General features: G+C 40.9%; 1 protein-coding gene across 2 annotated transcripts in view; it reads left to right on the forward strand.

Moving 5' to 3' along the window:
• Nucleotides 1-10,556: 10,556 nt before the first annotated feature.
• npr3 (natriuretic peptide receptor 3) overlaps nt 10,557-19,387 on the forward strand; it is a 30,946-nt gene continuing 22,115 nt past the window's right edge. For both annotated transcript variants that reach the window (XM_072664625.1, XM_072664626.1), the window contains exon 1: nt 10,557-11,599. In XM_072664625.1, the coding sequence (XP_072520726.1) occupies nt 10,936-11,599 (664 nt within the window). In that variant the 5' untranslated portion in view covers nt 10,557-10,935. The remainder of the gene's footprint in view (nt 11,600-19,387) is intronic.

The following is a 19,387-nucleotide window of genomic DNA, read 5'->3' on the forward strand; positions in this document are numbered from 1 at the left end:
TATGAAATCACAATGAGTGCTGGCTGTCTATAAATACACCCTACTATCCGCAGAACGTATAATCGCACATGTGCCTTTCAGTTACTTGAGATTTGTAATTATAAAGCCATTTCACAGGCCTTCAGTGGCCTCGTGTAATTTAGCAAGGCAAATTAATCACCATTACAGAGATCAGATAGTCAGATAGGGTGGGGAGCATTCTGTAGCCCGGCTCCTCGGAGCAGTGTTTTCGTATTACACTTGGATTGCAGAGTAGATATAAAGGCAAGGGAATATAAAAGAGGTTACTTGGAAAATGCATTCAGAGCTACGTTGTCTGTCGGTATAATGTGTTTACACAAACGTAAGATATTCCAGTGCTTTATGAATGGATGTATATCACCCATAACACCCATAACTATCTGTAAATTGAATAGATGAACAGGCGATAACTAAGTACAACAAGAAATTATCAGCATGTTAAATTAAAATTGTGGATTTTACTGCATACACAGATCATTTCATTATTTGTTCATTAAAATGAGGCTTTTTGTTTATTTAATTTTGACTCAGTGTCACTCCCAAAGCGATCCAATTTATTTCCATGCATTTGACACACAGATATAGTGGCAGGGTAAAGGTCTTGAGGTCTTCACGCCTTGATTAGGTTATAGTGACCAGTGATCAATAGGTGATGTGTGATCAGCAGAAATCTGCTTCCACAGTGTGAAATGATGAACATGTGGCGGCATTAATATTAGTAACCTAATATACAGGACAATATTCATCTTAAGAGAAAGGCATACTTAATATTCATATAATGGAAATGAGAGCCTAACATTAATACAGTAGTCAAGAGCCAACGGCCAAGGCACACTGAGTTTTACCTGAATGCTCAAAGAGCGCCATCTACTGTTCATTAGCATTAAATACAGTCTCTTCCTATTTCACAGAGGGATGAAAGATCAGCCCTAAAACATTAAACACAAACTCCTATTAAGGAAGTTTACAATAACTATAACTGTTTACAAAAGAACACAGACTGGCTCAATCCAACAAATAGGGAGTAGTCTGTTAATTACCAATTGATTACAATTAATCACATAATACTGAATACATCAGAAAAAATAGCTTAATTAAATAATAAAAATAATACATGAATAACCTTCTGAAATACTTCATTAAAAAATGCCTATAAATGACTGCCCAGACTCTCTCTCTTTCTTACAGTAAGAGAATAAGAATAGTGGCTCAGTAATAAAAGTGTGGGGTTGTTGATCACAGGGCTGTGGGTTTAAGACCTGGGGTCATAAATATAACTAATAATCCTAATAATAAGAGACCCATCCCATCAGGACAGAAATGTTACATCATAGAACAAAAGTGATCAGTCAGTATAACTGATTTGTGCTGATTTGAAGTGATACTTCCTTCTAATTGGACATGTGATCCTAAACCATGCCAGCAAAATGCCCCCCTGCAGCATAACAGAGCAACTGGACCCAGGTCAGACATTCATGCCTGTACAGTTGCTCCTGGTGTACGCCACACATGCACTCACCCACTTATGCAGAGTATGGGGAGGAAGACGTGGCTGTAGGGCAGTGCCTCTACAGAACTCTCCGATGTGCATTCTTTTTTTATAGCGATGCCCCTCTCTGTGTAGTTGTGGACGGACTGTCCTCACCTCATACAGTCTGACCATGTCGTGCTTTGACATTCATTTTGAGTCATCTGACATCTAACAGCTGCTCTTCAGTTTTTCCCATACTGCTCTAATGCACAAGCTTCATGCTCAATGAATATGCACTTTCCAACACCCTTGTTTGCTGATATGCAAATGTCATTATAGAAACACTAGGCAGTTGCACAGTCTTTGAGACTGCCCCAATAATGAATCCTCCTTTAAAGTCACTTAGATATCCTCCCCTTGCCATTTCGATCAGCTGGGTCTGCTCAGCACATTGTGTAGCAATTTGACCTTCATAATCTTTCTGATGGTACGCTGATCATAGACTTGTAACAGGGAGAATGCTGTCTCTGTCATTGCCACTCCAGGCCGGAACACGACTACCCCACTGTTTACCTTTGGTGGAGCTGCATGAGACCTCTCACCAGAACTGCCTAACACTGCGTAATGTCATGTTTGTGCATTAGCCTGTAGTATTACTCTACCTTGTCAGTGAATATAGTTCTTTTACAACCACAGTGAGATAAACATACAGTGAGTAGTATAATATGAAATTGGAAGATGTGAAGACTTCCATAGGATGCACGAAATTAAAAACACCTTACTCAAACATCCACACCTCTGCTCTGTTTAGGGACACGTATTTGACACAGAACTACGTACAGTGAAAAGTGTCCATCCGTGGTAGTGAACACATACACACACACACTAGTAAACTAGGGGCAGTAATCTCTCACACACACACAGAGTGGTGGGCAGCCAACTCCAGCGTCCAGGGAGGACAGAGAGGGTTAAGGGCCTTGCTCAAAGCCCCAACAGTGGCAGCTTGCTGAGCCCGGGTATCGAACCCACAACCCTGTCATCAATAACCCAGAGCTCCGGTGAACATGTCAGCTGCTTGTGAGGCTCTAGATTGTAGGTAGGTAACATCTTACCTATTAGCTCCACAAACACCCAACATGTCCCCTTTTTTGGACCCAGAGGGCCAGATATGGACATAACATGGACTGCAGAATGATGGGTGACCGTAATCCTATACAAAGTGTGGTAGAATTGTAAAATGCATGACATTTAAAAAGTATTTGAGAAAGCTTGATAATCAAACTTTATGCAGGCAACCCACACACAGTTAACATTTGCACCTACAGTTTGGGAACAACGTAGCCAAAGGTGGAGTGAACGCAGACGCAAAACCTTACCCCATAGGTGGGGTTATTTGTAGCAGGCAGAAAGGCGACTGGCAACACAGTTGTATGTTGTTTGACCCATCTGGGCTTTCCAACATAAGACAGAAATAAAGTCTGGTAATTTAGTCTGATAAACTCTTACTATGAGTTATTTACTTGCTTTGAAATTGTGCTGTTTTAGTGGTGGTCAATCAATCTGATTGAAATTCCTCCTAAAACTCTCATCAACACCCATACATCCACCCACACCATCTGCTCACTCTCATAACCTCATAACCACATAACCTTGATTAATAACTGAAAAAAACCTGCAGGTTTAGGGGTCAATCTCATTTATTAAACACACTCTTTTTTTTTTTTTAGATCCAGTATAAATATTTCAAGTATGTCCTTGAAGAGCTTAGACTAGGGCGACCCTACTTGGCACACGGTGGGCGCTGGAAAGGACAAAATTTAATCAGACTAATACACAACCCGATAGATCAGCTTCAGGTAAGTGTATCTCAAGGGGAGGAGATAAATGACTTCAACGTCTGATCAGAAGATCTGACTCAGTCATTTTCCATGACGCCAAAGTGATTTCCACTGTTGAGCACTTAGTGCAGCATGTCATCTCTTAAAAGAAATAATAAATCTTTTTTGTACATGACACAGCAATACAGGGTTTATTCATCAAGACGTAATGATTAACACATACTCAGTGCTTTTCCGAGAATGGAATTTCAGCATCTCAGAGCCAAGAACACACCATATGTGACCTCTTGTAGTACACCATTTCTGAACTGTTAACTTTCCCTTATGCCTAAACATGTAAAAATCACAGCATCAGCTCAACGTTTTTCAATGAAGTCGATGTTGTTCACTTTATCTGTTAACTTAGGCCTTGGTTCAATTTAATGAAACCCAATGGCTTTCAATGCCATATTGTAATACCCAGTCCTTAACAGGTGCCACTGTAACCAGATAATCAATGCCATATACTTCACATGCTAGTTTTAATGTTATGGCTGATTCGCTGAGTCTGTTTCGGACTAGTACAACTTGGAGCATCAAGAAAGTACCATTATCTCTGTAATAGTGGGAGCCTTAGCTACTGGGGTGGGATTCGGAAATGATTAGAACTGGGGTACATTAATTCTGTTATTGTAACACATTTTACTTTTGTGGTTTTACTGTATTTTCATTGCCCTTTTCACATTCATCACTGTCCATTTTCTACGAGTGTCCTTGTTTACAGTAATGTGCTGTGAAATTGGATGAATCTGTTATTTTAATAAGGTGTAATCATTTATTAAATAAAGCGCTGCTTAAAAACGGTTAAAGAGTACAATAATTAACTGTGAATGACTGGGAATGTGCACTAGGAAAAAGAGTCTGCTGCAGATTTCTAGCAATTGACTGCTCAAATGGTGGACTGTTAATGATTTATTATAATGCATCATTAAAGGCCCACTGTGTTATTAAACTAGACACACTTTGTACAGTTAAGCTCTATGTTTCCACAATGCAGTTTGGTTTTTGCAAGTGAAATTCAAATCTGTTTAGAGTAATTTCAATAGCAGAACCTTAAAACTTGGTTCTCTAAAGAATCGTTCAATGGTTAGTTCTTTAAAGGCCCTGTGTCCTATATTTTTCTTGTATTTTACTTTTTTTTTTCTTTTTTTCCCATTTTTTCCATTTTGTCCATTTATGACCTTCATGTGGCTTTATACTCCAAAAATAATCACCAATAACCATTTTCTCACTATCTTTATCCCATAAGTTTAAACAGGCTGTTTAAAGAACAATGCTTGTAAATGATGAGATGAGATGAAGAGTTGATAAACAACTTGATTCACATGTGTATGTTGGTTCTCCAGTCTGTTCCAATGAACTCCACCAATGAGGTAAGTGATTCATAAACAGCAGGCACTCTAGACTGGCAATTGTAGAACTCATTTCTAGCAAAGATTTGCAGATTAGCCGCGTGTACTCACTACTGGCGTTTTCACATAGACCTTTACTCGAAGCAGCTTAACCAAACACAGCTCCTAAAACACACAACTGCGCCTACAATGATGCTGGATGAGGATATCAGCATCTTCACTCAGGTCAGGAGATAAACGGCTCAGCTGAGGGAAGAGCAATTGATGGAGGGAGGAAAAAGGACAGTAGATGAAGAAATCAATATTGATCAGGGATATTGATCACCTAGCAGAAATGGAAACAGGTTTTGTCCGAGGGCATTAGTCAACCCACCTTAATAAGAGGTAAATTAAGCACACGATAATAGATGAGACATTGTGTAAATGTTCAATGCAGCACACTTAATTGCCCTCATTGATGCAAGAAGTTGTTTATGTATAAACCTGTTTTAATGCTGGAGAACATAATTCAAGAATTCATCATTCTATAACAAAGGAAATTCATCAAATCCTACAATCGAATCATCTACTTGAAATAAACTTAAGCTGCATTTTTCTACAATTTCTTTTAAACTTAAACAAAAAACAAAACTATTAAACATATTTAATAAGCCATAGTCTCTACACACACTGTGATGGCTAGACAACTCTGTGTGTTCCTGGGTAGCCAGTGGTCAGTACCTATCAAAAGTGGCCCAAAGAAATGACAACCAGTAAACCGGCACTCTCAAAAATAAAGATATTTCACATGGTTCTTTGAGCAATGCCATAAGGTTCCTTATCTTGCTCAAAGAACCATTTAAAGTACCTTCGTTTTTAAGAGTGGGTGACATGGATGCCTTAGGCTCATTGATGTGATCCATAGAGGCCCCATCTCTCAATTTACAGGACTTAAAGGATCTGCTGTGACGTCTTGGGGCAAAATACCTTCAGAGGTCTTGTGGAGACCATGCCTCAACTGGTCAAAGCTTTTTTGGCTGCACATGGGAGTCCTTCACAATTTTAGGTTTAGGTTTTTGGTTCATGCATAAAACACACGCTGCATACAATGTTATGTATCTGGAAAATAACCGTGCTAGTTATACTGTATCACTTTAAAAATAGTAAACTGGAAATTATTGATGGAGATGACTGACTATGACCCCTATGAGTACAGATGTTTAAAAAAAATTTCAACATTTTAAAAATGGTCTCAGAAAGGCCTATTCCACACTAAGGCGTATTACTCAGCAACTACAGGCACTTCTGTACAAACTGGTGGGGCTATTCTCTGGTAATAGAAGTTTGTAATAACACTTTTGGCCTGGAGGCGGTCTATAGCTTGTTAAAGGGGTTAGGCTAAAAATGCTGATAAGAATTTGTATTGCTGTATACTTTCTAAAATTTTACTTTAAAGGTTATAGAGCCCAAATATTTTACAGTGCGCACAGGTATCCTGAGACTGGCTGAGATCAGTGTGGTTTAATCTTTCTATTATGTAGTATAAGCACAGGAATAGGAAACGTGATCTAATGGGCCTGCTTCTTTTCATTGAATCTGTTCGGACTATAAGTGTGTAATGTTAACTGGTGTCAGGTGTAGGTGTAATTCAGGTAGGGACCTAGGTGTGAAGCTGAGGTGGCAGGTCAGTGGCTTTTAAAGGTACAAAGAACCTTTACTTAGTTCTTCACATTTGCACCTATTACAAACATGGCTCTTTTTTTTAGTGTAGTTAACAAATCTCTGTGATGCAACAAGCAAAGGTATTTCCTTCTGCTTTCCTGTGATCCAAACACTGAGGTACCAGAAATGCCTCTGGCCAGCACGCCATCAATAGAACAACTACAAATAACACTACTGCACACAATACAATACACTACTGCATGTTTATATGTTAAGTACCTTTTTTTGGCAGAGTACAGGGTCAGCCATGCTACGGCCCCTCTGGAGCAGAGAGTGGCCCAGCAGCAGCAGTTTAGCAAACCCAGGTATTAGACTCACAACTCTGTGAACAATAATGCAGGGCTTTCACCACTTACACGTGTTTGTATACTCATTTCCAAAGTTCTTCTTATGGAAGCCCAGTTTTATTTGGCCTTATTGGCCAATATGTCACTTGGCTAATCAATGCTTGATTATGTTAAATCGCGTGTGCATCATGTGATGGCTGGAAGCATCAGAGAACTTTTGTGAACCAGGCCTTTGTGCTTTAAGGTAGCTCAGTTTAACATTTCCTGGTGTGTGTGGTACCATTTGATGGACTGGTGCTCTGTCTAGGGGGTTATTCCTGCCTTGTGTCCAATGATTCCCAGTAGGCTTCAGGTCCACCGTGACCCTGACCTGGACAAGAAGAGATGAAGAATGAATGTATTCACGCTTATATTTTATTACCTTTAACAGGCAACAACACACTTCCTTTGTGAAGGTAACAGCGAGAGTGTGTTTTTCACTGAAGTGGCCAGCAGATGTCTCTTGTAGCACACTGTACTTTTCTTACCTACCGTGGATATCCAAATAGCTTAATAAAGAACGCCTAGGCTTGATCTTGATAGTGTCATAAAAATCTCTCTGATGATCTCTGATGATCAGAATAGATCAGGTTGAGAATCGCTGTAAATTTAGCCTTACCACAATTCTCTTTTGTCCTTTGCACCAAAACACAGTGTGATTTATCATGTTAAAAAAAAGGCATAGGTACGGGCTCAGTGGTCTAAAACGCTACCACTGTGACCTGTGACTATCTGCCACTATTGATATCACCACTATTAACTATCTGTTGTATCTGGTTTGGTCATTTTTATCAATAATGTTTAAATAGCTCTGACCAGAGGAAGAGTCTTGGTTCCTCCCAAGGTTTCTTCCTCCAGCTCTGAGGGAGATTTTCCTTGCCACTGTCGCCATTGGCTTGCACACTGGGGGTCTTTGATCCTTCATGTCTTCTTATGTTATTTCTTTTTTGTCTTTGTCTTTTACTAATTACTAATTATGTAAAGCTGCTTTGTGACAACAGTTGTAAAAAGTGCTATACAAATACATTTGACTTGACTTTGACTTGACCTGGGGGTTGCAAGTTCAATTCTCAAGCCATGGCACTTCGCCATCAGGGGCCAGAGTCAGAGAGAGCAAAACTGGCGATGTTGGCCGACATAGCTGGCATGGTCGGCTGCCTGGCCAATGTGGCAGCAGTTTGAAAAAAAGGCGGTGGCTGATTTTGCATGTTTTGGAGGAGTCCGGTGCGTTGCTAGTGCAAGATGAAGTTACGGGTGGGTGGGTGGGTGGGTTAATTGGCATTGGCAAATTGGGGAAAAATCTGACAAACAAAGTAAAGCTGGTATAACGGCAGGTAATTGAATGAGGAGAACCATGGTGGGGATCTCTGAGAACCAGTTTGATAACCACTGTCCCAAAAAAAACCTTATAATTCAATCGTTTTTTTAAGGTAACTAATAGGGCATCTTCTTTGTAGATACACAAATGCATTCTAGCATTTTGGATGGGAAACCATCCTCCTCCATCCACCAGCAATGACGGATGGCTTTAGTGACGTGAGCACTTTAATATATTTAAAAGAGCAAGACTCGCACAACCCCTCCTGATTAGATGGAAGGCTCGCAAGAGGACTGTAAGAAGTGTGTGTAATACAATCTATTTAGATGCCCAAGAAGCCCAAATTGTGCCTGAATTCATCAAGCGGTGGTTGTACTAATCCCAACAGACCCAACTACACCCATGTCTTACAGAATCCTACGTAATAATGCGCCTAATATTCAAGGTTGACTTAGATCCCAAAACACTTAATTGTACCAGGGGAGTAATTTGGGTTGAATGACGTTAACGGGCTGAAGAGAACACTAAGTAAGGCGCTTGTTCACTAAACGATGCGTAAGGATTCTGTTTCCCTACCCATAATTATATAATAGCTCAAAATACCACAAATGGGCTGAGAACGCTATATGCAGATAAATTGCTCAATTGCCCAACCTTGGCACACCTATTGGTAGAAGGTACATGAATGGAATACTGTGCCTTGTCCACAGAGCGTGGGTGAGCCGTTTTCAGCTGACCCTAATGGGCCTTGCTAAACCTACCTTGCCATGTTTCCTTTCGGTTCGGAAAACCGAATGCTGTTGCATGCTGTCTCAGGACAAGACTGGACGTCAACTATGGCAGAACATACTGTATTCTCAAGCAACAGTGGCCGTATAAAGTTGGAAGAGCCCAACTCCCCGGTCACAGAGTGTCCTTTTAAACGGGGCCCAGATTGTGCCGTTATGATCAGATCACTGGTGTATTGTAGTATAGCTTCCACTAGATGCCACTGTGTAAGAGTCTTACCACTTGACCATTTCCAAGCTCCTGTCTCATCAGTAGACGGGAACCATAACAGACACAAGCTGGCGACAATACATGCGACTGGTGCAGTCTTTGCACTTGCATAGTCCATTTCCTAAAGCCATGGTTTTCAGACCTGGTCCTGGAGTGCCACTGGCCTGCATGCTGTAGTGTGTTCTCTTCTCTAACACACACACTTCACCTCAGGAAGCCTAGCTAATTATGCCATTAGTTGCATCAGGTGTGCTGAAAGCAGGAGAAACTGAAAATGGCATACTGTGTACTGTTAAATTGCACCAGCACTGCAAACTGCTAGAGTGCATAGTGTAAACTCTATGCTACTTCTTATAGGAGTTGAATACTACTCATAGTGCGTGGCATTACAGACCCAGGACAGGGATCACTAACATCACTCAGACTATGTCCTGGAATTGTTTGGCCATGGAGTACGTTTTCCAAGTGCCCTTGGTGCAGTTAAAGGAATAGTTCATTCATCGTTCATCAACGACCCCAGATGGACAATCAGCCAAGATGTGTTTGATATCTGGTATCTAAAGTTGACTTAGTTTAGTTTAGAATGGCAGATACTAGGCTACTATCGCTAACAAACAGTGGAATTAGACTATCACCGACCTCCTCTCAGTAAACACTTACACTTCAGAAATCTATCAAAAAGCCAAAGTATGAGAAGAAGTGTATTTTCGTTTTACAGACCAAACCACATTTAATTTGTGGGGTTGAATAAAAAAAAAAATGGATAAGCTTTGCGTGGGCTGATATTTCCGGGCATGCAAGTATTATGAGAACAGGGGTGCAGAAAACCTTTGCACATATATTTATTGCACAATATTTATTCCAAGTGTGCATTTCTATTGGTCCATTAATTGATGTTGTTTTCACACCATGTAAAGACGTCTGGACTGGCACCCTGTCCAGGTCGTAGGTGGGGGGTGTTCCTGCCTTGCGCCTAATGCTTCCATTCAAATAGCAGGCTCCAGACCCACCGTGACCCTGACCTGGACAAAGTGAGTAAGAAGACAGTTGGATAGATGGACAACTTTTTCCAATTCTGGAAGATTTGCATTATTAAGTATTATTAATGGCGTATATATTTATACGTGTAGGTCTCTTTTACTCTTTTTTTTTTTTTTTTTTTTTTCATTTAGACCTCTGCAAAACCAAACTGCCCAAAACTACAGCTAATTAGTTGGGCATTGCACACCTACATGGATGCTAAACCTGTTGCAGGTGGTCAAACCCTACTTCTGCTCTCTCTCTCTCTCTCTCTCTCTCTCTCTTCAGTACTGCATACCCCCCTTTTTCTCTTGCAGCGTGGTGCTGCGCTGCAGGCGAGGCTGAGACTGAAGCTTTGGCAGGGCTGGAGCTGCTCCTTTAAGGAGGGGGCGTGGTCTCGCCGCGGTGACGCAGGAATAATAATGAAAAGGATGCTTCAAAATTCCTCGCCGACTGCAGCATGTGTGGCAGCACAGTCCACTACCACTACCACCAGCACCAGCACCAGCAGCACACTCACACAAGAGGGAATACAAAGAGGAGACGGGGTGTGTGGGGGGAGTTAGGAACAGGGGACACTGAAGACTAACACACCAAGTGCTGAAGAAGGGCTGTGGAGGCGTGAAGTAGTAGCGTGAGAAAGACCAGCCAGCCAACACGCCATTCATTCAGAGTGGAGTTGTTGTTGTTGTTGACATTAAGTTAGGGAGACGCTGTGGTTGTAGCTTTACTGCACGTTTTCCCTGGAATAAGACAAGTTGGGGTCCGGGGACAGAACTAGGGCTCCTTCAGAGAGGGGGGAGGCAGACGACGAGTAAAACCGGGTAGAGGTCTGAGAGCGTCTCTGAACATGCTGTGTTTCGCCGCGTCCCTCTGCGTCTCCGCGTGGCTGCTCGCGCTCCCTTTCCGCGCGAGCGCGCTGCGCGAGAACATCGACGTGCTCGTGCTGCTGCCGCACAACAACACGTACATTTTCTCGGTCTCGCGGGTCGCTCCGGCGCTCGAGTACGCGAGTCAGCGGCTCTCCGCGGGGCCCTACGCCGGCGTGAACTTCACGCTGCGCTACGAGAACTCCAACTGCGGCATGGAGGCTCTGTTCGCGCTCGTGGACTCCGCGCGCGACGAGCGGCCCGACCTGGTCATAGGTCCCGTGTGCGAGTACGCCGCCGCGCCGGTGGTGCGCGTGGCCTCGCACTGGGACATCCCCGTGGTCTCGGCAGGTGCCCTGGCGTCCGGCTTCAGCCACAAGCAGCCCGAGTACGCGCTGCTCACGCGCATCGCGCCCAGCTACCTGAAAATGGCGGAGACGTTCGCCGCGATGTTCAGGCACTTCGGCTGGACGGACGCGCACCTGATCTACCACGACGACAAGGAGGAGAGGAACTGCTACTTCACCACCGAGGGGGTCCACCTCCTACTGGACGGCGACTACGAGACCACTGCCTTTGCCCTGGACCCCAAAGAGTCGTTGGCGCACCTCGACGAGATCTTCAAGATCATGCTCCACCATCAAGGTACTGACCACGGCAGCATCCTATCCCGGAGCAGCGTTCCTTACTCCTGCTCCAGGACCCCCCCCTCCCCCTCCCCCTCCCCTCGTACACTTTTAGATGTTCCCCAGCCCCAGCGCACCTGATCCAGCTCGTGAGTTGAATCAGGTGGGCTGAAGCTACAGGGTTCAGCTGCACTGTCAGAAGTAAAGGTACTGTGCAGCGACAAGTTCCTCAAATCAGTGTAAATGACAACATGGTCTTTGAGGTCCAGGTGTATGAACTAAAGCTACTGAAAACATGCCTTTGAGGGCACCAGCCTTTGAGGGCACCTTATTTTCTTAGAGTGTGAGTTCTGAGTATTATTTAATGGTTAAGATGCAAACAAAGCCATTCAGAGTGGTCTTATGCAAAATGCTCTGTTCTAGAGAAACTCGCCGGACGTCCGGCGTGTCTAGACCCTCCGAAAGCCCCCCATACAGCAAGCTTTGATGGTGTGAAATGGTTTTACAGATGTTGGTGGACACTATTTGCAATATACTCTTATGAATAAAGTGGCCATAGATGAGCCACTTTTGGTTCCATAAAGAACCATGTTTGTAATAGAGATGTGAGTGTGAGAGGGGTCTTTCCCAAATTGAAAAATCTTCACACTCACATCTCTCATGGTAGCACGCTTATTTAAAAACATATGAGATATTATGAGACCATCCAAGAAAGCATATGATCAATTTGAGCATGATAGTCTTAGTCCAAGTACACCCAGAGTGGATGGGTACGTGCAGGGTGTCCTCTAGATTTATCGCTGTTTTGTCATTATCAGCATTGCGTGTAAAACCCAGTACCCATCCAGTCTGGGTGTACTTAGACTAAGCCTATCATGCTCAAATTGATCATATGCTTTCTTGGATTTTTCATCTATGGCCACTTTATTTATGGAGTATATTGCAAATAGTGTCCACCAACATCAACATGCAAAACCATTTCACACCATTAAAGCTTTCTGTATGGGGGCTTTCGGAGGGTCTAGACACGCCGGATGTCTCAAATGGGTAATAAAATGACTATGCTGTTGTTGTAGACGTCAGTAGAGTCTGAAAGCGTTTTTACTATGAAGTGTATCATGCCAAGATACTCTGAATGACTTTGTTTACATCCCGACAGCTGAATCATGCAGTTGCAATGCAGTTTCAGTCCTCACTTTGTGTTCAGCACCCTAGACCAGGAGTCCTCAACTCAGGTCAATTTATCCTGGTCTGGGCACACCTGTTTCCCCTCATGAAGGGCTTAATGAGTAGGTCATTTGTTTGGATTGAGTGTGTTGGGGCAAGAAACACCTGTCCCGGAAGGTGAGGTCCCCAAGATCTGGAACCGGTCAACACCCGCAAATAACGCCCCACACTTGAAACCCAAGAAATTGCTGGGTTACTTTACCTGGTAATGTTCAGGCTTTGCGTCATTCACACATACAGCTCATACAGCTCTTTGGTATTTTCACTGGGAAAATATATTTGCCATGAAGGCTTCAGTAAACAAAACATCCTCAGGTTGAACTGCCAACAACTCCCTCATTTCTGACACTTTTTTCCTCACAAAAAAATGAAAATTTGAGTGAAAAAAAAAATGAACCCAAAATTTGCTCAGTTAGTCACACTGCATCACTCATGTGCACCAGATACACATATAGATGTTTCTGCTTCCTTGTAGGAGCGCATACTAAATGCTATAATACTCTGGTGGCGTATTCACTCACAAGACTAGACCGGAAACTAGGGTTGGGCGATATGGGAAAAAAATTAATTCACGATATTCAAAGACATTTTCTCGACACGATATTGATCACACGATAGAAGTGATCGCAGACAACATACATCAGCAGTGACCTTTTTTTTTAAGCTACCATCCAAATACTCTCCTGTATTTAGTACAGTAATGATTCTTCTTCTTTAAGCGCGTTTAAGTTGTGTATAATGATAAAATTAATCTCAATTCGATGACATATTGTCATATTGCAGAAATGTTCCATTTTGTCCGCTGTTATCTAGACGCCACTGGATTTCCCGGCCTGGTAATTACCTGGTCAACCTAGATCTCATGCAGATAGATGGCTGGGACAACTTCACCTGCATTTCCACTCTAGCTTGTGTTCCCACTTAACCCCTTAATCCTGTTTAATTACAGGGGAATACCTGGGTAGTAATATCCACAGCAGCATCCCAGAAGACTGAAACCGAGCAGACTGTCCATTTTATTACAGCCTCTTAAGTACATGATTGCCAAGAACATTATACATTTATGAGTCCTGAGTCAAAAGTGAAACATGCATCAGGTATTGACTGGACTTTCCGAACCATATACATCTACAGGATGACTCAGTGTGAGTGTTTTTAAAGGTCAGATAATGAATGTTTCCTTGCTGTGGTCACTCGCTATTATGTAAACAATCACTGAGGATATGATTTAGCCTTGAGCCTCATGTTCTCTCCATAACAGCTCAGGCTGGGCTGCTCCAGACACCATGACATGTCTTGCAAGACGGGTAAGAGGTCAGCTGAGTTGCACAAGAGTGCATGTGGAAAAAATGAGGAGAATTTTGATAGGCACGCAGCACTGGGCAAGCTTTAGGTACCATCCGTAGGATTGAGCACTCCCCTAAGCATTAACAGACATTCTCTTTTCTCTCCCCCCATAGCTCTACAGAGAAGTATGAGAAGCAGTGTCATGTGTTGTCTGTCCTGCCACTTTTAACTAGCCCTCCAGGAGCTCCAGCGCTCTCCAACACTCTTCAAGCCATTTAGGTTTGAGTTATGAAAGACATTTTTTTAACTTGCAGCTGCACTGATTTAATCTCAGATATTCGTTCCTTTTCATTACAGATTTTAAAGAGCTGCTTCCTTTGCACCTCTTCACCAGTGGTCTGTTCTTAACCCCTTAAGCTCCAGCAGCTTGTATGTGCGACGAGGATAACCAAATGATAATCGTATCGAATTATTGCAGTAAGTGATAATATCATGATCCAAATTCAGTACATAAGTACCACATATCAGCTCTTAGCCTACCCTCGCATAGCTTCCTCCGTATGATGACATAAATACGAGTAGTGTGTGTAACGATACACTCAATTTGATATGATCACTGTATTTGACTGTCAGTGTGTATAATCTACTGATGGGATTAAAGCCGGAAGATGTTATAAGGAATGCCTCAGGTGAGCTAACGTGTGAAATAAAGTATGATCTGTTAATTTTAAATTGTGAAATACTGTTACATCGTATGTTCGGTCTATTCAAGGCTCTGGGCATCCTAGCTTTTCTGTCAAAGTTTTGCACCATCAGGCTTTGTTAGCACATAAAATAACTCCCAAAAGCGACTGGGTGTTGTGTAGGTGCTGTTCATGAGGCGTTTGTGCATGCTTAGGAATCCAAGCATGTTGGAATTACCAGCGAAAACACATTAATCTGCTAGAGTTGACTTTGCCTGTTTCCTTTAATCATTTCTGGTCACCCGAGAGGATGGCTTACAGCCATTAGATAGTCATGATTGCAATCGTCATTAGACTGTTTTTTTAAACAGGATTAGTGGAGCTTAATGAACTTGTTTAATGGAAGGAAAATTTTAAATTATATAAAAAAATGTGGTAAACGTACAGCCAAAATCAGGCATTCTACTTATCCAGTAACATTAACATTTATTTATTAATACATTAATGAAGAATGTATTTTTTAAATTAAAGTAAAAGTTAAATACAATATAACAAATGCTATGTTACAGTATTTGCATTTATGCTGAATTTTACACAAATCTTGTGCTTAGGACCACTGGCGTTTGTATAGTGCAGATTGAGACATAGACCGGCGGTCGACTCCCTTGTATATGTTTGGGCACTGTTGTGGACTTTTCTCAGGAAAAAAAAGTCATAACTACTCATAAATAAGGTGTAGTACAGTTTGTAGTTTTTTAATTTTATGGGTTGACATTCTTTAAATATCCTTATACCCCTTTTGGCCACATTTTCTGTCAGTATTCATGCCGGCAGTTTATATGCTGAATAAAATCTCCAGCCTAATTAAATTTAGTCCCAAAAACGGTTTTACTCTAGTGACCAAGAAAGGATTAGCAATAAAGTAGTACATTAAAGAAATGTAAATTAAGAAAAACAACAGGTCAAGTGACTGAGACCAGTGGGTCAGGTAACACAGCTTTATTTCTGGTAATTTATTTATTATATCTATATTAATGGTTTAGTCACACTTATTTTAGAGAAGTAACACTAGAATAAAAACACCCTACTCATAAGTCACATTACATTCTCCACTCTGAGAACCACCCACTCACAGGGAATGTAATCTGTATTACCATGATGCACCACTCCCACTGCATGTCTACAGAAGAGCAGGGTTAAAGAACAGTCAGAAATAAACATTAAACATTTCTACAGTTATACTCGTGCAGAAGTTCAGGAGTAGCCCACTTCAGAACCAAAGCAGTGATATTGCCCACTTATCAGAAACTAAATTAAACAGTTTTACAGTTGTGATGAATTGTCATGAATTTTATAAGCAAACCGTTGGAAGACTAAAATGTTATTTGCCACCTGTCAGACACAAAATGAAACGGTCCTACAGTTCTGATCATGCTAAATTTCAGGACTAACTCACTTGAAGATTTTTAAACAAATTCTATTTGCCACTTACTCATGCACTGTGGTCGAGATCTAACTAATTTGTAATGTTCTCTATGATACTTTTCATCAAATTTAATGCTCTAGTGTGGAATTATTAAAATATTGTTTCTATAAGAAAGCGTGCTCGGCAATTATTTGGAAAACTTTAAAAGCCAGATAGCTTCACCATGTTCAGAATTTGGCATTTTTGTGGACATTCTTCACTTTACTGTTCTGTGGTCCACTTGTAGGGGAACTGTAAAGCTATTCCAGTCTCCACTTCAGTTACTCAAGAGCCTTTGCTGCTATTTGTAATATTTCATATATTCTTTATAAAGAAATGTTCATTGCTCTTTAAAAAGGAGTAATGGCATCATCGTGTAATTATCTTATCATTATATCAGTGGCATACAATGGTCTTAAAACAAAAATAATATTGTTTATCACAATTATTACTGGGACAAAATGTTGTCCAAAGATAAATTACTGTGACAGGCCCACACTCAGTAGTCCCTTCTGCAGCCCACAACCTGCTCACAGGTGCTTAAACACTGGCTAGTGACTATCCTATAAGAAAGTTCAAGCTTGAATGGCCCACAGCATCTGCCATTGTGGTTTGACAAACGTGAACTGCAGATTAATGGCCAAAGTTTAACCATAACAGTGTGGAAAACGGTATGAGGTGTAGGAGTCTTGTATGAACACAGGCTAATTGTGACAAGGAGTAATCTGTAAGCAAGTCAATCTCAAAACAACAGAGTTCACTATTGACTTTTACTGTGGAATGGAGTGAAATAAACAAAGTACAACAGAGAGGTAATCGTTTCACGCAACCGCTAAACTACAAAATGCATGTGCCAAAAAAAATAATAATACCAATACATAAACAGACCATGTAAACAATATAGTCCCAATACATACGTGGCAGTAACTCCAAATACTTTGAACCTGAGAGCTAAAATTTGTTTTTAACTTGTCTCCCTTTGTTGTTTTTTTGCTGATTGTAAGCACTTCTAATTGGGAAAACTGTCTAAAGGAAAACTAATTTACTTTTGTTATGTTTTATCGCTGCTACTTTGCACATTTTTGGTTTTAAATTTTGACAGGGAAAACATGTTGGAGTTTTATGTATATTTTATATTTGCAGGAAAGTTCCTTAAAACACTGAATTTCTGAATAAGTTATTCATCTTTATTGTCTTCATTGTTGGTCAGCAAATGCCTAAACAACCTCAAGCTAAATTTAACAGCTAATAGCTGCACAACAGTTATTTGGTAACTTAGCAATTCCTAATCTGAATAATCAATTACATGTTTTAATTATTGTTTGTTCTTTCAAACAACTATCACCATGGTCATTCGTTGTAGTCCTAATGTCATGGGAATACTGTGCTTTCAGCAGTTTAATTTTTGAACTTTTTTCTTGGGCAGACTGAGGGACAACATACATCTTAAATAGAAAAAATCAATTACCACACCAGTTTTACATTTTTGGGTTTTTGACATAATTCAAATACATTTGTTGATTTTAGCACAGTCCACATATTTGTGATAGGGTTAAGGTCAGAACTTTGTGAAAAAGCTTAATGTTAGCCTGCTTCATCTATTCCACAACTGCCTTTGCTGTGTTTGGGTTCACTGTCCTGTTAAAATATGTCCTAGTTTCATCCGTCAACCTTTATAATTCGTCCACTTTCCTCCAGCCCCAGAGCATGATGCTACCACCACTATGCTTAACAGCTGGTACAGCATTCTTTGGGATAAAAGCCTCACCTTTACTCCTCCAAACATACCTCTGGTCATTGTGGCCAAACAACTTAGTCTTTGTCTTATCTGACCATAACATTTCCTCTAGAAGGCTTTTACCTTATCAGTGTGGTCAGTTTCAGACTTGAGTCAAACTAGAAATGTCGATTTCAGGTTTTCTCGCTTGTCTGTAGACAGTGACACTGGTGTTGGAGCAGCTTCCAGTTCATGGCCTGTGCTTTGGTCGTTCTTGGGTTGTTTCGACCATCCAAACCAATTTCCGCTTACCTGAGAGTGACAGTTTGGGTCTCTTTTCAGACCATGTGACCAAGGTGACTTCACCTCCCAATAACGTACAATTCTTTAAGCTGATAATCTTGGAATCTGCAGTTGTTTTGAAAGCTACCAGCTGCAGTTATTTACAAAGATACCAGCTGTATTCAATCATGATCACTAACCTGCAGATAAGAGGCTTTGGCAATAATCACTTAATTGTTTAAATGTATGTTTAAACATATTTAATTGGGGTGCACATATATATTTTGTATTGTATGTCTTGTATTGTATATTTTATATTGTACGTCTTGTGTAACTTCAGTGTATTTTCTTATTGTTCTTTCTATTGAAGATGTATGTTGAACACTCATTGTGCCCCAGAAAAAGAACAATATTGATTCTGTTGTTGAATAGCTTAAAGTGACAGAAGGGCCAAAACAGCAGGTTTATGGCATGTCTTTGATAATCAGCCTAAAATCACAAAAAACTCATAATACGGCAGGAAAGTCATTTCGGAGCTCAGAAACTGCCTTCAAGCCTGTTGGTGTTCATCAGATCAATCTCATTACACATAAGTTACATTTGTATAAGAACAATTGCTGCTTGAGTAACTAGGGAGGCAAATGCTTTTTCACATGGGTGATTTGCAAGGCGAATTGAATATTATATTTTAATAATAATTGTAGTTTTTTAATATTATATTTTGATTAAATAGGTAGATCAATTCATCTATTTCATCTATTAAAAAAACATCTAAATATAATGCATTGATAGAAAAAAATCAAAATGCATGCATGTCATACTGTACATTCATGTAAAAACACACATGCACACCCTATATCATATTTTGATGCCTGTCTGAAGCCACCTGTTCCTATGAGCAACATAGTTGGTCTTTGATTCAGGTTCTGAAGCTTAAGTTAAGACGCATTCTTCACTTTAGTGTAGGAAAGGAAGTACAATCATACAATCTGCCCATCCTTGTGCACGTTGCAGGGATCTGCTCAAAGTGGATGAAGAAACTCTTAGCAGTACCTTCAGTCATTTGATCAAGAGTTCCACATGGGTTTTGGACTTTTTTTGAGATGCATTTTTATCAGACATGCATCAGACACTTTTCCAAAGTCA

The sequence above is a fragment of the Salminus brasiliensis genome, chromosome 20 (genome assembly GCF_030463535.1).
Source record: "Salminus brasiliensis chromosome 20, fSalBra1.hap2, whole genome shotgun sequence".
Classification (NCBI taxonomy): Eukaryota; Metazoa; Chordata; class Actinopteri; order Characiformes; family Bryconidae; genus Salminus; species Salminus brasiliensis.